The sequence below is a fragment of the Pipistrellus hanaki genome, assembly GCF_964339955.1.
Source record: "Pipistrellus hanaki genome assembly, chromosome: 3".
Classification (NCBI taxonomy): domain Eukaryota; kingdom Metazoa; phylum Chordata; class Mammalia; order Chiroptera; family Vespertilionidae; genus Pipistrellus; species Pipistrellus hanaki.
Window position 1 is genome coordinate 120,748,854 of NC_140505.1, and position 15,949 is coordinate 120,764,802.

The following is a 15,949-nucleotide window of genomic DNA, read 5'->3' on the forward strand; positions in this document are numbered from 1 at the left end:
GTCATCATTAGTAGCCAATAAAAACACTTTAATTGCAAACACACCTAGGATTTCATTGGAAAGCCTAACATGTTAACTATATAGCAATGGAGGTCACAAGAAGCCTTTGGGAAATATTTGCTCTATTTAATGAAGAGACTTCTATAGGCAAACTTACCCTAAACAATTTCTCAAATTACCCAACTAGGAGAGATAGAGAGGACTTGGTTTGCAAAGACTGAATCACATCTATCAGCAAGTAAAGTTTATGAACTGAAAAAAGCATTCTGCTACTGAGCAGTTTAAAATGCAAATTTTATAAATATGTGTGCAATCATAAATTAGTCCACTTGGTCAATTATAATATTTGACTTCACTATGGCATGAACTTGATTTTTTTAAAAACATTTCAGGGGAAAATCTTATTGATCCTCAGGAAAAAAAATAATGGATACCTAATAAGGATGATTAATGGTTCTACACACTACCCAGACATAGTCACACATGTCCTGATTGGATCATTTGAAATGCTTTCCCACTTCTTTTTAAATTAAATTATTACTCTAAGGTAGAGTTTACTAGATAATCTTTCTTGAGACAAAGTTTTTGGTGAATAATTGCTAAAGAGAGCCAACTTATTCTACAGACAATAAGTGTTCCTTCTTATTTCTCAAGGCTTCTTTTTTGGGGTGCATGGTGATTGGGAGAACAAGCTTTTGATAGCAGCTGGCTCTGAGTCCTGGCTCTCTATTTACAAGAACCGCTCTGTCCCAAAGAGTCCTTTTCTCTAAACTAGATGTGACAATCGTACTTCTCTTGCAGCTTGTTGTAAGATGATATGAGCTGAAATGTAAAACGCTACAAATGGCTCATTCATGTTGCTCTTGGTCTCATTGTTATTGACACTTTTCCCTACAAAGGCTGGATCAGAAGGAAGGGTGGCTTTTGATGGAAGAAATGCCTCCTGATGATCAATTTATATTTACAAATGAAAAACAAAAGGAGTTGGCATTGAGTGTTTTTACTGTGCACTCGTTTTTTTGTTTTTGTTTTTTTTCTAAGCAGCTTATGTGCGCTATCAGTAAATCCTGACAAACCCATGAGTTGAGTACTGTTATTGTCGCCATTATTTTATACATGAAGAAATGGACACAGAGAGCAGCAATTACAGCCCAAAGCTACCCAGTAGTAGCCTGGATTCAGTCAAGTTTGTCAGCACCCCCGGAGGCCAAGGCCGCGTGCACCCACTAACACTCCTGCCTGCTCTTCTTAAACCTTTGGGAGGGATTACATATTAATGTCGGTTTCCGCTGTGAAACTTTCCACATTTTAAAAGCATTCTAGAAGAAAGTAGAGGCTCAGAAAACAAAAGTGACTGTTACCCTCAGTGCTCCTTTTGAGGTGGAAAATGGGCAATTCCTGCTCCAGGCCTGAAGGGGGCGCTGCCCGTAGCGGTGTCTGAAACTGTTGTGCAGCAGGAAGGTCCAACATGGCCTGTTATGAAGCAAGGTTGGTTGGGAAGTACTGAATTCAACTTGATTTTCACATTTTCGAACTGAGGACTGACTAGCTGTGAGGATAGAGAGGGAAGAGAGGAGTGGGGAGGGGGAGTCCATTGGAAGCTGCCATTTACAGAATGCAGGAGAAAAGTCGTGATTCCAAAGAAATGGCTCGCCCCTCTCCTCTGCTTTACTTCCCACTGCGATTCTTGGTGGTCGCTCCTTCCTGAGGTTACAGGGTAAACAAACCTGGCACACGTTGTAAAATCCTCACCCTGAGGAGCTCCTGGGGATGCGAGCCTCTCTGGGGCTTTGCTGTTTGGCCCAGCTAAGAGGTTTCATGTGTGTTGTTGTTGTCCTTTGCCCTCAGCATTTAACCCTTCCCTCTCTTCCTCTACAAAACCCACCCCACCTCAACAGACTGTCTCCTTTTCTCTTTCTGTTGGAAAACTAACCCAGGCCACACAAGGCCTTGAGAGTAGTCCAGCCTTCTTGCCACCAACTAGTTCAGGAAAACTGGGGAGGGCCCCTGAGGCCTGGCAGTGCGGCCTCTGGTGGACTCCGGGTCAATGCTTTTTATTCAAGGGCCCCGGCTGGAGAAAGTCAAAGAGGGAAAGTCATTTGGTCTAAATTAGCTGAAGATCTTTTAGAAAAATAAGCAAAACGTTTTTGTGTGGTAATTTCTTGCAACAATGAGATTTCACTGGACTGAAAAGTCAGTTGTTAACTTTGGGTAAGCAAATCTCACCCAGAGCTCCAGGTACAGGACAGATAGAGAAAGAGAAAGTGTGCTGATACAAATATATATATATATATATATATATATATATATATATATATATATATATATATATATATATAAATAATAAAAAAGATAATTTCCTCCTGGATATTCCTCACGTATAGGAAAGGAAACAGTTTAGTTCAGACATAGAAAAACAACCCATTTTCCCCCTTTAAGTCAGCCTTTAAGAAATCACCCGGATAAATGGGCTGGTGTGATGTCTAAATTAGCATATGGCTCTCTATCTTCCTCAAGCATATATTTTTTCCCCCTGCTGAATCAAAATAGGACCAACTTTATTCATACAGAAACTCATTTTTTTTAATATTACAATACCAGGATCCTCTCACATTGTATATACAATATGTCTGTTGCTTTACAATATATATTTCTTAGGTTTGTTTACATATAAAATGAAAGTACTAAGATTATTTACAAAATATACATTCGATACCCCTAACATTTAGATGCAGCGTTCCCACTTTGTTTTTAGACAGGAATGAACTTCTTTGGGTCATGGCACAAAAAGAATCACCGCCATCAAAGTAAATATATTATAAAAACCAACCAAACAGTAAGCCGAGGAAGGCTGCTAGACCTAAGCCACTCTCAGCTCCAAACAATTAAAGCGCAAAGCCAAAGGCACCTGAGGAGCGCGCAGGACAGTGTCAGAGAAGTTTCTTTGTGCCTCATTCCCTTTCTTCAACTTCTGCAGTCTGGGCTCCTGCCCACGGATGTCATGGGAAGGAATCCAAAGGGTCCGTCGAAGGAGAGAGGGTGGGATGATCTTCCTGCCTCGGTGAGCGTCCCAAACGCCGGCTCCACGTTACTTCTCCACCACCTCCTCCGCGCAGGGGAGTTTGCGCTCCTCCGAGGAGATGCTGTCCACGATGGAGGAAAGGCACCGAAGGCTGCTCGAGGCTGAGGAATCCATGCTTGCGCCTCCTGAGCACAGAAAACACACAGGCATAGCAGCTCCAGGCCTCAGGCAACTCGGGGAGCGCAGGGTCCCCGCGCGGGAAAAGCGCGCCTCTCCCCGGGCGCGTCCCCGCGGTGGCCCTGAGGCCGGTCCGCCCCGCGCGAGCAGCCAGCCCCTCCCGGGGTGTCCCCCAGCGCAGCGCAGCCAGCGCCCCGCTTTTCCGCTTTTCCTTACCTTCCTTGGCAGTGATCACCAGCCCCCTGGAATGATCCGAAACGCTGGGCCACTGGGAGCTGCAGGTGCGCAGGAAATCCGCACCCTCGAGCTGGGGAAAAACCAAGGCGGCAGATTAGAAAATAAACACCGGTTCCGGGGGGATGGGGGTGGCTTTGTGGGGACGTCTCCCCAGCTTCCTCGAGCCAGGCCCGGTGCGCATTTCCTGCCTGTGGCGGGCACCCAGCGCCCAGGGGTCACCGGGGGTTCATTAGAGAGGGGGCTGGAGGGGCGGGCGAGGAAGGGGCCGGGGAAAGAGACCTAGCAGCTGGATGGTAAAGCCCCAGGGGAAAGAAAGCGTCTAATCAGACTCTGAATGTCATTCCCCTGCTTGGGCTGCATCTGGCCTTACATTCTCCTGTTTGGGTCTGTAGTTGAAGGGGTCCACCCCCAGCTCCTGCATTTTCTCCTGCTGGTCCAGCCGGTGCAGCAGGTCCTGCAGCCGCTCAATGTAGCTGATGGCGCTCCGCAGGATCTCCACCTTGGGCAGCCTCTGGTTGGGGTTGGCCACGGTCCTCCGCTTCAGAGCCTCGAAGGCCTCGTTGATTTTCTTCAGCCGCCTCCTCTCGCGCAGGGTGGCGGCTTTCCGCCGGTCGGTGGGGGCAGATTTTCTCTTGCAGGTCTTACAAGCCCAGATGAGGCACTGGCCCGGACAGTGGGGAGGCTGCAGGCCTGGGGGCGCCAGGACGTGTTCTTCTCCGCTGCTGTCGCTCCCAGCTTCCAGGGGCATTTGGTCCTGGCAGGGGGATAGGGTACCATCGCTCCCTGGATACAGAGGAGAGCCCTCTGCCACTTCTAATGGCTGCAGGGTAACGTTTTCCCCGTCCAAGTAAAAGAAATAGGAGCCAGTTTCGAAAAGGTCCATCATCATGTTCGCCTCCTTGGCCTCTGACTCAGTCTGAACCGGGTGATGGGCTCAAAAACCCAGAGGAACCACCCAGATGGCATTTAATTAGTGCGGTGACATAAGTCACCCCAGCTTTATATATAGTAGCTCCTGAAACTCAATCCAACTTTTAGCTGTCATGGAGCATCAGTCTCCCAATGTGGTCACCGCCAGTGCTCCTGAGAACATCTAGTTTGAAAAGAAAACTGAGAAGTGTCACCCCCAGAATGATGTGACGATCTATATGCAGAACAGGTTGAAACAAAATTCACGGAGAGAATAACTACCATTTAAACACAGAGTCCAGTGCTTCCATTTGGAGGGCAGTTCAAATGCTAACCTGCTTACAGTACAACTTCAAAACAACCAGGGATTAACACTACCCCTTTCCCCTCCCCCAGGTTCATCTGAATTCTAAGTATAGTTCCATGATGAAAGATTTCAAAGGCAATAGCCATTGCTCCAAAATAGCCTGGTTAGTATTTGCAGAGTGGTTCAGTTCTTTTCTCTCCTGTCTGTCAAAAAGATGCTATTCCTGTGATTAAAACCATTACAGTCCTTCAAAGGGTTTGCATGACTTTCAGGCTGCGGCCTCAGTAGCAGCAGGTAAATCTCTTTCCTCTCTTTTAATAAGGCAGGCAGATCGTTTTGGGGGAGCTGGAGGGGGTGGTTGGAAAGTGCTCAGATTCCTTCCTTTGCTATATATTTTTTTTTTGAGGGGTGGCAACTAAAATCTGAATTCTGTACCCCTCCATGGTGGCACAGCAGTACCTATGAGGTAAGGGGTGGAGCAGAGATGTGAGTGCAATACATGTAATAAACTGTTTAAAGACAGTTTTTCATGGAAATGAGGCTTTCACTAAAACTAGACGATGTTTCAAGACTCATTGTGGCCCCCACTCTAAGGTGCCTCTGTTATGGCTCCTGTTCTACACAGCTTTTGCATTGGTGTGCTCCATGTCCATTGACTCCAAATCAGTTGTTTCCTAGGAGTCAGATGGGCAAGGCAGATGCTGAAACACAAGCAAAGCAATAGAACTTTGATTACTGCTTCCCTATGGTCCAATGCACACAAGTATGGTGGCTGGAAGGCAGTACGATATGAATCGAAGAGGCTCTAGATTCGAAGGACTCCCTTGAAGTCCTAGCTTAGTTCATTTCTATTTATGTGTGCCTAGGTAAGCGTTAGATCTCAATTTCTTCAAGATAATTGCAGTTGCTTAACAGAATTCCGGTGAGGGTTTGATCACATGACAGGCATGTGAAGCCTATAGCCTATATTAACTGCTTGATAAGCATTAATGCACAAGGCTATGCTTGGCTCAGACCATTTCTTACGAATGCTCTGTTGCAGAGCCGCTTCTGTTCTTTTGCTATTTTTTTCTCATTTGTTACTGTATTCTTTCCTTCCTCTTTTTTTCTTTCCTTTTTATTCTTTACTTTCTTTTTTTCTTTTCTCTTTGTTCCTTTCCTTTCCTTCCTTTTTCTCCTTAGAGTTCTGGAAGGACCCACGCCACCTGTAAGTGGCCTTTGAAATGAGAATCATCTTTGGTTCGGGCCTGTATAGTCAGTGCCTGAAAAACCAGATAGAGACCAAGCAGTGATAATTATAGGCTATGTTCAATATGACTTCATTTTTTAAAAAATGAATAGAGTGAAGACAGTGCCAGGAATCAATGGTCAGACAATGTAGGAACTAGCTACATTTTCCAGCCAAGTCGCTTATTCAAAAGATAATTCTTCAGTCTCTTTATATTGAGCCATAGGTATTAGGTTGACATTTGGGGCTGTTTTTGTGTTTTTGTTGTTGTTCAGCCAAATAATTCCTTATCAAATTTGAGAATGAATCATTTTTTTGGAAAAACAGGGAGCATAGGTAAGAAAAACAATAATAAGATCTGTATTTTGTGACAGTTTCTCCTATTTCCGCCAGCGCCCTGGTTACGGTAATGTCAGCAGTTAAGGCTGCAGATTGGAAACTCCAACAACACAGGACAAACACCCATTATGGGAAGTTATCCTGTGCTCTTAACCACACTCTTATGCGGCATTTTACGATGTAAAGATAACTTAAAAAGGAGTGTTAACCAATATAATTACATAGCATAGTTGCAAAGATTACTAAGATAATAATAACTGAAATTCATTTATTCAACATTTTTGGGGTCCCAGACAGTGTCCTGGATACTATGGGTAAAAAGTGAAAAATGATCACTTTTCTTGTGGAGTTTGAATGTAGAAGGGTAGGTGAAATTGACAACAATATAAAAACAGTGTGTGGAGGAGAAATAGCCCTGGAACTGGGGATGGATGGCCTAGATTTTAATCATTTGGGCCTGTGAGGGTTTAATCAATTCTAACACCTCAAATTCCCAATTTTTTAATCATAAAATTGATACAATGACAAAAGATATAATCTCAAAGACCGGAATAAATATGACATTTAAAAAAATGTGAAAATCTGAGTCAGGAAAAATATTGCTACTAATGAATTTTATTGCTTGGATAATAGATATAACATTTAAGGTGGTATCATTCTTAGACTCACCACTGATTTTAAGAGATATTGGATAGATGTGAGAGTCTGTATGTCATGAGCTGCTAAAGAATAGGAAAGTGTTCTCTTTCTCCTTTATTTTTCCCTCATTAAAGTGTTCCCACTTGAGAAATAGTGAGTTCAAAATGTAGAAAGAGAAGATTCTAGAAAAAAGTAGAAAAAAATCTTTGAAGTGTTGGTCAAGAATAACCCCTTGACATTCACTATCAAATTATCATTTCACTATCAAATTACAAAGCTCCAACATTCACTATCAAATTATTATTTCTTATCAAATTACAAAGCTCCTTTCCAACATTTTGTAGAATTTGTAAAATTAATGTAGTTGTTCATTTTGCTCTACATTGTTGTTGTTTTGGTCTCTCTCTGTTGTTGTTTTGGGTGGGAGTGGGAAAAGAGAAAAGGAAATGCCAGCTTGGGAAATAACCATCCTTTATTAGATTAGGTAATGGGAAAATATGCAATGATTCCAAGTGAACTAGTAAACTCTTGGAACTCCAATTGTTTGCAAAATTTGAGATGTCTGTAATTGCAATTACATTACTTCTCAGAAGAATTTGGAAGCCACAAAACTTGACAAGTGGTCAAGACAGGTTTATGAAAACTGAAATCCCCCAGGCTTTAAATAATTTAAATTACATGTTTAAAAATTATGGAAAAAAGTAGATAATAATAAGAGAACAATAAAATTAAATTTTAATAGGTTACTTAATAAATCTAAAAGTAGGTTAGTGATTGAGTTTTCAAATAGTTTGCCACCCCATTGTTCTTACTTTACACTTTGGTATTTGTAAATGCATTTTCTTTCTATCATCTTCATAAAAGACTGAGTATGTCCAGTTCTCTCCTTGAGAAGGAGTGGGAGGGAAAGGATTATGACTCTTTCACTCTGGTGGATTTTAGCTCTGAGCCTTGGGACAAGTGGTATATGTCATGGGAAAACAGAGCTCCAGAGTAAGACAGAATTGCAGTTCTAGCCATTCTTATATGTTCGAAGTTTCATTTTATAAGAGATCAAATGGCATATGTAATACATACATCATAGGTTTGTTGTGTTGTATATAATGTATTGTGCAATAATGTATGTTGAGTCATGATATGAAATAACTCAACAAATGTGAATTTCCGTTCTTCTACTCAATTCATAAGGCCTCTTATTTAAATAGCCATAGTGAATTAACTGAAAAACCTATATTTGGTGACACTGATGTTTAAAATAAAGTTAGGGATTTATTTGTTAATGTTATATAATGGAAATGAAAATATTGAAACTAATGACCTTAAATCATAGTTTACCCTTAACATATTTTACCCTTAACATATTTTCATGGAGGACAGACATTAATATAAAAATCATACAATGAAATAACTGAGCTGGGAATGGAAAGGAATTTGGTTCTACACAAGTCTAGAACCATGAAGAGTTTGTCATGAATGGGGAGCTTGGGAAAGAATGACTGGAGAGAGTAGTTGCTGAGATGTTGGGTTGGTATTTCTAGGGAGCAAAGTTGAAGCTTCCTAGCAAACCTGGAGATTGAGAAGATGACAGTAAGAGGAAGCTCAAGGAGTAAATGGACATGGGTGAGGGCTTGTTATATCAACTGGCGAAGATATTTTTGTGGGTTAGGTCTAAGGGATATGACTATATTGTTGCATAGTTGTGTTCAATGAAAGCAGTTTCAGTTATAGCTGAGAAAGTAGGACTGGGGGACAGACAGGAAAATGATGATACTGCAATTTACCTAACCTGCAGACAGTTTGTGCCCAGAGATTTCCAAATACTGTGGTAAAAATAGGTTTGCACTTAGACCCACATAACATTCCAATATTGAAAAAAATAGAGGAGAAAAGGGTAGAATAAAGAAGGGGCTTAGGAGAGGAGAAAAAGAAAATGAGAAGAACCTAGTCCACCATGCTGATAGAGAAAAGATCAACTAGGGAGGCAGTGAGTGTCTCAACAGCAGGTGAAGGCAGCCCCGCTGCCTGAAAGGTAAAATTCAGAAGAGTCAGATTAATGCTTTGAACTGGTGGTAGCTAAATGAGTAACAAGAACCTGTGCACCTGTAACTTACCTAATCGGCAGAGAGTTTGTGCCCAGAGATTTCCAAACACTGTGGTAAAAATAGGTTTGCACTTAGACCTACAGAGCATGCCAGTTACTTCAGAGGAGCTGGGGGAGGAGCACTAACCAAGCAGAGGAAAAGGAAAGATTTTAAAGACCAAAATCTCATGGATTTTGCAATCTCCAGATGGTGGCCATGAGAAGTGATACGGAGAAACGAGATGCCGTGGAGCAGCCCTTTAAGAACAGTTCCGAAGAAATTAGGCGATGATATAAATCACTAGTTTCACGGAGGAACCAGCGGGCTGCTCTTCAGAGCTTCCATGAAATACATATTTTGCTCTCACCCCTAATTCCCTCCCAATCAGGAGTAGAATGTGACTGCCACAAAAACCGGTGTTTATCGGTAGTTGATGGTATTGCTGCAAAATGCTACTTAAAGAGGCTGCTGCTCATTTCTAAGTTTCTAGACATAATTTCCAGGGAAGGAGACAGTGAATGCTCTTCTACCTGAGATACAGTCCTTGGTACTTAAGCAATGACGTCCTCTTCATAATCCCCAGACTCCCCTACTTTTCACTCAGGTTTACGAATTTTGAGAGTAAAATGTGTGAACCAGTAGAATGTTTCAGGTTAAGTGTTGCTTCCTGGTGGGCTACCAACTGCTACAGGTTTGCTTAGGATGGGTGCCCTGAGGCTCGCCCTGTGTTCTAAAACTGAGAGAATACCAGGCAAATCACCCTCCTTCCCAGAAAAACAGAATAGATGCCATTCACAAACAAGAACTATGAGCAGAATGCAGAACATTTAATGTAAACTTCTTATTTACAAAACTTACAGTGATTACAAATGCAGGGTTTGGTGTTAAATCCAAATTTTAGGTCCAGTTTTGCCACTTGCTAATAGTTGACCTTAGCCAAGTTATATTACTTCTCTAAATCTCAATTAACTAATCCATAAAATGGAAATACTATTACTTATAAGGTTGTTTTAAAGATTAAAAATGTCAATGAAGCATTTAATAGACAGTGTTAGCACAGCAAATACTCTATTATTAAACTTTTGATTGAAGGAAAGAAAAAAAAAAAACACCCATCTACATGTTGCCTCATTAAATCAAACTCTGCATGCTTTTTGCTTACTATATGAACAAAAATGTTAGGTGATATAATATAAATAAAATATAAATTTTGTATTATAGGATTTAAAATGTAAATATAAATATAATGCAATATAAATATAATATTATATTTTGGCTCTGTCACTTAATATATTTCATAAACATTTTATGCTACAAATGTTTAAAATGTCTAAGATGTATAAAATGATTTTTTACTGTTGTTTATATCTTTTAAGAACTAAATGAATTGTGATATTTAGATAATCTGAATTATAGTAGTGTCTGTGTTACTAACTTGCTAAGCTAAACAGATGTCTCTAGTATAGAATGGTTAGCCAAGTATTTTGTTACTGCCCTCCAACTGGCTGGTTATGACATATTGTCTAAAATAGTTGGTGCTTTAATGCCTATGTCAGAGCCTACTGTGACAAATAGTCACCACTGTACAAACACATTTATTCCATAAAAAGTTTTTCTACCAGTTTGGAAAAAAAAAGTTGTTTAATCAGATGGACACACACATTTTACACTTTTTCAGAAGCTTAGACATTTTTGCCTTCAAACAATAGATGTCAGTTTTGATAATATTAAGTGGTAGAAAAGTACCAAAAGTTCTAATATATTTAATTGCATATAATCTGGAGCTTTGCAAGTATATGCATTATATGTTTTACAAATCACTAGTCACACAAAAAGAATCATGTTAAGTTTTAGCTTCCCTGATTTCATGATCTGGGCTATGAGTAGTTATAAAGCCTCGCTCTGTAATTTTACAATATAATTGTGATATTTTTATTAAAGCATATAAATAGAGTTTTAATTTTTCAGTACTTAAGTATAAACCATTATGAGATTTAAGACATTTGACAATATAACTTAAATAATTGGTGCTTTTAGAATATAGATAAAAATATATATAAATATTTTATTTTGTAAACCGGTAGCCATTATTTAATTGAAAAGAAAATGTAGCAGGCCCTGAAATGCTTAAAAGGAGTGATCTCATTGCCTTATGTTTTACCAACTGTGCTATCTATAGTTATCTTTATTTTAAAGAGAGAATAGCAAAGCAAAGAGAAATTAATCTACTTGCCCAAGGTCACATGTTTATAAACTAAATTCTATTTCCTATAATCACCAAGTAATTATTCTGAGCCTCCTTTTACTAACCAATAAAATAATAATCCTCAGTGAAAAAAAAATCTAGGATAAACTAATTTAGAGGACCTTTGAGTATTTATTTACTCATCTGAAGGGCAAGTTACATTTTTCTACTAGAGTGACTAAGAGAGGTACTGTTGATAGCTGTCGGCTGATATTTGGACCTGCGTACTGTGCCATTGGGAAATAATGATGCAATTATGTGTATTCCATGTACTCTGCCAGTCTGTCCCAGAAGTCACAAAACTGATGTTCTCGTCAAAATGCTTGAAATTCACGCTTTATTTCATTATTTAAAATACATACAGTAAGACAGCAAGGCAAGTCCTCAAGAGTATTATGCAACGCAAAATAAGCCAGTCAGAGAAAGACAAATATTACATGATCTTACTCATATGTGGAATCTAATGAACAAAATAAACTGACAAACAAAATAGATCCATAGACATAGAAGCATGGATCAGACTATGAAATCTCAGAAGGAAGGGGGGGGTGGGCATGGAGGAGGAGGTAGATGGATGGGAATGGATCAACCAAAGAATGTGTGTATGCATGTATGCATAACCCATGGACACAGGCAATAGGATGGGGAAAGCCAGGGGCAGTGAGAGAGAGGCAGGTTAGAAGAGGTCAATGGGGGAAAAAGTGGGACATATGTAATACTTTTAACCACAAAGATTAAAAAATAAATAAAAATAAATTTTAAAAAAGAAGCAAAAGGAAAAAGATGGAGTAGTTGAGCCTATTTAAGATAGGGCAAAAGTTGGGTAGAGAAATCATATAAATAAGTCTTGAGTTATACAATGCTCATGTATCTTGTTTTTTCTCCCTTCCCCCTTAGTCTATGCCACTTACAATAGTCACAAAGACTGGAAGTGAGGGTTTCAGCAGATGGAAAGTGTCTGAAACCAATACTACATACTCCTAATCAAAAGCTATGTGCTATTGAGTTGGCTCTGACTCCTGGAGACTCTATGAATGAGTGATGTCTACAGTGATTTGATCTCAACAGTTGACTCATTCCTATGGCTTCTTTAATGGATTCAATACATCTCATATCTGTTCTTCCTCTTTTCCTGCTGCCTTCTTTTGTTCCCAGAATTATCGTCTTTTCTAAGAAACCTGCCTTCTCATGATGTGCCTGAAGTAGGGCAACGTTAGTTTTGTTATTTTTGCTTCCATAAATGTTTCAGGCTTAATTTGCTCTCAGACCCACTTGTTTTCCTTTCTTGTGGTCCAGGGTATCCATAGAGCCTTCCTCTAACACCATATCTCAAATGAATTAATTTTTTCTTCCTTCACAGCTTTCACATTCGGATATAGTAATTGGGAATATGAGGGTGTGGTTGATTTTAGATTTGATCTCTAATGACACATCTTTGCTCGAAGGGTATAGTTTACCTATAATCTGTTGGGCAGCTATGAGTGTTTAATATATGACTTCCTGAATATTGGGTGTTTCAGATGTATGTGATGATTTGATGCTTAATCAATTCCTTCCTGTCTTGACAAGCATAGGTTACACCTACTTTATCTGTGTTTCAGATGTTTTCCAAAACATTTGCTTTTATATTTAGTTTCATCTATTGCCCTTTTTTTCTCCTCTATTGTGGATGGTAGAATTGAGTATTCTTAAGTAACAGAAAATGTATAATTTTCATATGCTTGTCAGCTATAAGTGCTATTTCTTGATGTTTTTAGTTTCTTAACTAATTTGTTTGAATTATGTAATATAAATCCATCTTTATAAAAGTTCATTTTTCTCTAATTTCTAATTGCCCCTGTTCATCCCTGTTTTTGGTTTATTTTTAAAAGTTGATATTTTATTTATTTTAGGCCTCAAACCAAACCTATATTCCACAGGTTTATGTACTTGCTGAAGAAAAACTATCATTTACTACAATCCTTCCTGGATTTTTAGATTTATTGTTATGTTACAAACATTGATATGATTAACTATTGAGCAATAGATATGTTTATTTTCCATCATCTGCATTCTGTATTTATTATACATTTTTTAAAAATTCAAAATAACTTTTTTTCTTTTAAAAATACATCCTCTCAAATGTTTTGTTAAGTTAACAGACTTTTTAAAGGAATAGTTTTATTCATAGACACAGACAACAGTATGATGTTTAACGGAGGAAAGGATGGTGATGGGGATAGGAAAGGAGAAAGGTGGTCAAATAGATGATGGTAGAATATGATTTGACTTTGGGTCATGGGCACACAATGCAGTGTACTGATAATGCATCATAGAATTGTTCACTTAGAACACATGTGTCAAACACAAGGCCCGCGGGCCAAATCCAGCCCTCCAGGCCTTGCAATGTGGCCCGCACCGTGCTGTCATCACTGCACTCCGCTGTCAGTTTATGACATTGTCAGTTTATGACTGTTCAGTAAACCATTTGGCCCGCGATTTAGGCTGGATTTTAGATTTTGGCCCCTTCTCTGATTGAGTTCGACACCACTAACATAGAACCTATGTAATCTTATTAACTACGAGGCCCAATGCACGAAATTTGTGCAAGAGTAGGCCTTCCTTCTCCCGGCTTCTGGCACCAGCTTCCCTCTGGCACCCAGGCCCTGGGCTTCCCTCGAAACCCAGGCTTCATCTGGAATGTCATCCGGAAGAATGTCTGGTCTAATTAGCATATTATACTTTTATTATTATAGATTGTTACCCAAAAATTTTAATTAAAAAATAAAATAAAAGTAAGTGAAAGAGCAGTTTACAGAAAATTTGAGCAAAAGGTTCAGAGAGTTCTAATTAAACTCTGAGTTCTTCCCCATATGAAATGTTTGTAAAATTCTCCTTTTATCCTCATTCTCTTTTTCTGTGTTTTTTTCTTTTTAATTTTTTTTTTTATTGATTAAGGTATTACATATGTGTCCTTAACCCCCCAACCACCCTATCCTCCCCACTCATGCCCTCATCATCCTGGTGTCTGTGTCCATTGGTTAGACTTATATGCATGTATACAAGTCCTTTGGTTGATTTCTTCCCCTTACCCCCACCCTCCTCTACATTCCCTTTGAGGTTTCATTATCTGATCAATGCTTCTCTGTCTTTGGATCTGTTTTTGTTAATCAGTTTATGTTGTTCATTATATTTCACAAATAAGTGAGATCGTGTAAAATTTATCTTTCTCTGGCTGACTTATTTTGCTTAGCATAATGCTCTCCAGCTCCATCCATGCTGTTGCAAATGGTAAGAATTCCTTCTTTTCTACAGCAGCATAGTATCCCATTGTGTAGATGTACCACCGTTTTTTAATCCACTCATCTGCTGAAGGGCACTTAGGCTGTTTCCAAATCTTAGCTATGGTAAATTATGCTGCTATGAATATGGGGGTGCATTGTCTATTTCTTAATATGCCTTTATTTTGTGCAAAATTTTATGTCAAATTTAGAAAGATTAATGTATTGCTTGCCTTTACAGAGTTTACAATTTATTTAGAGGTAGGAGATGTAACTTCTGAAGCAGTTATACAACTTATACAATGGTACAAATTAGTATACAGTGAAATTCCAAAATGATTAATGTTGGGAATATGGCATGAATGAAGAGTTATTTGAATGCATAGAGGATCTCATAGAAAAGTTGTTTTCTTTAAAGACATAGAAAGATGGGCAGGATCTGGATAGTTGATGAACATGAAAGTTAGGACATGATCAAACTGTGATGAGAATGACTGGTAGGACAGACCTAAAAGTATAAATAGTGTGACTATTGGGGCTACTGGTAAGCTTATAGGGAGAGGAGAACCGTAAATTATTTTTAGCTTATAAAATTGCATGCTTCTATTAGTCTTCTATGGAGATTTGTAGTGGTATCTATTGTGGGTTGGGAGTAAGAGAGTCTTTTTCATTTGGGTATCAGATATTTAGAGTAGCTTTTTTGAAATGTCTAAATGCAACTGTAGTCAATAAAATAAGAGAAAGAAAAAAATACTGACCTTGTCAATTTCTATAAGTGAGCACATGGAAAAAGGCAATTTTAGATCTTTTGGAAGAAAAATTTTATTTTCAATCATTTTCATATGCTGAAACAAATTAAATTTCCATATAATTTTTGATATTTTGAGTTTATTGATGTAATTTACATTAAGGTTTAACAGATTATTTTATATGTCATTCATAAAGAATCTCTTTATTAAGAAATTCCTGCCGAAACCAGTTTGACTCAATGGATAGAGCGTCGGCTTGGGGACTGAAAGGTCCCCGGTTCGATTCCAGTCAAGAGCATGTACCTTGGTTGGGGGCATATCCCCAGTAGGGGGTGTGCAGGAGGCAGCTGATAGATGACTATCATTGATGTTTCTAACTCTCTATCTCTCTCCCTTTCTCTCTGTAAAAAATCAATAAAATATATTTTTTTTTTAAAAGAAAGAAATTCCTGTAATATGTCTTCCTAAGATAGAGAAGGAATGCACTTCAAGTTTTCAATCAATATTAACTACCTTCTAGTCAGATTTAATAATCAAGGGGAAAATGTTTATTTACTTTTATTACTATTCATTTATTACTTGATAGAATAAAGGAGACTTATTTTTCAATGGTGCTACTACTAAAAAAGGCTAGAATTTAAAATGCTTTCGTTCCAAATATTTTTTTAAACTCACTCAGAAATAGTTTGGGCTTGAAAGAGTCATTTCTTTCTCAAAATGGTGTGTGAATTTTTGGTCCAAGAATTACTACATTGG

General features: G+C 38.8%; 1 protein-coding gene across 1 annotated transcript; it reads right to left on the reverse strand.

The window, feature by feature from the left end:
* Positions 1-2,557: 2,557 nt before the first annotated feature.
* On the reverse strand, positions 2,558-4,691 carry MYF6 (myogenic factor 6). Its single transcript, XM_084877292.1, has 3 exons — positions 3,807-4,691; positions 3,416-3,506; positions 2,558-3,207 (listed from the first exon to the last, which is right to left on the reverse strand). The coding sequence occupies exons 1-3, from the start codon at positions 4,323-4,325 to the stop codon at positions 3,089-3,091; spliced, it is 729 nt and encodes a 242-aa protein (XP_084733418.1). The 5' UTR covers positions 4,326-4,691; the 3' UTR covers positions 2,558-3,088.
* Positions 4,692-15,949: the final 11,258 nt, after the last annotated feature.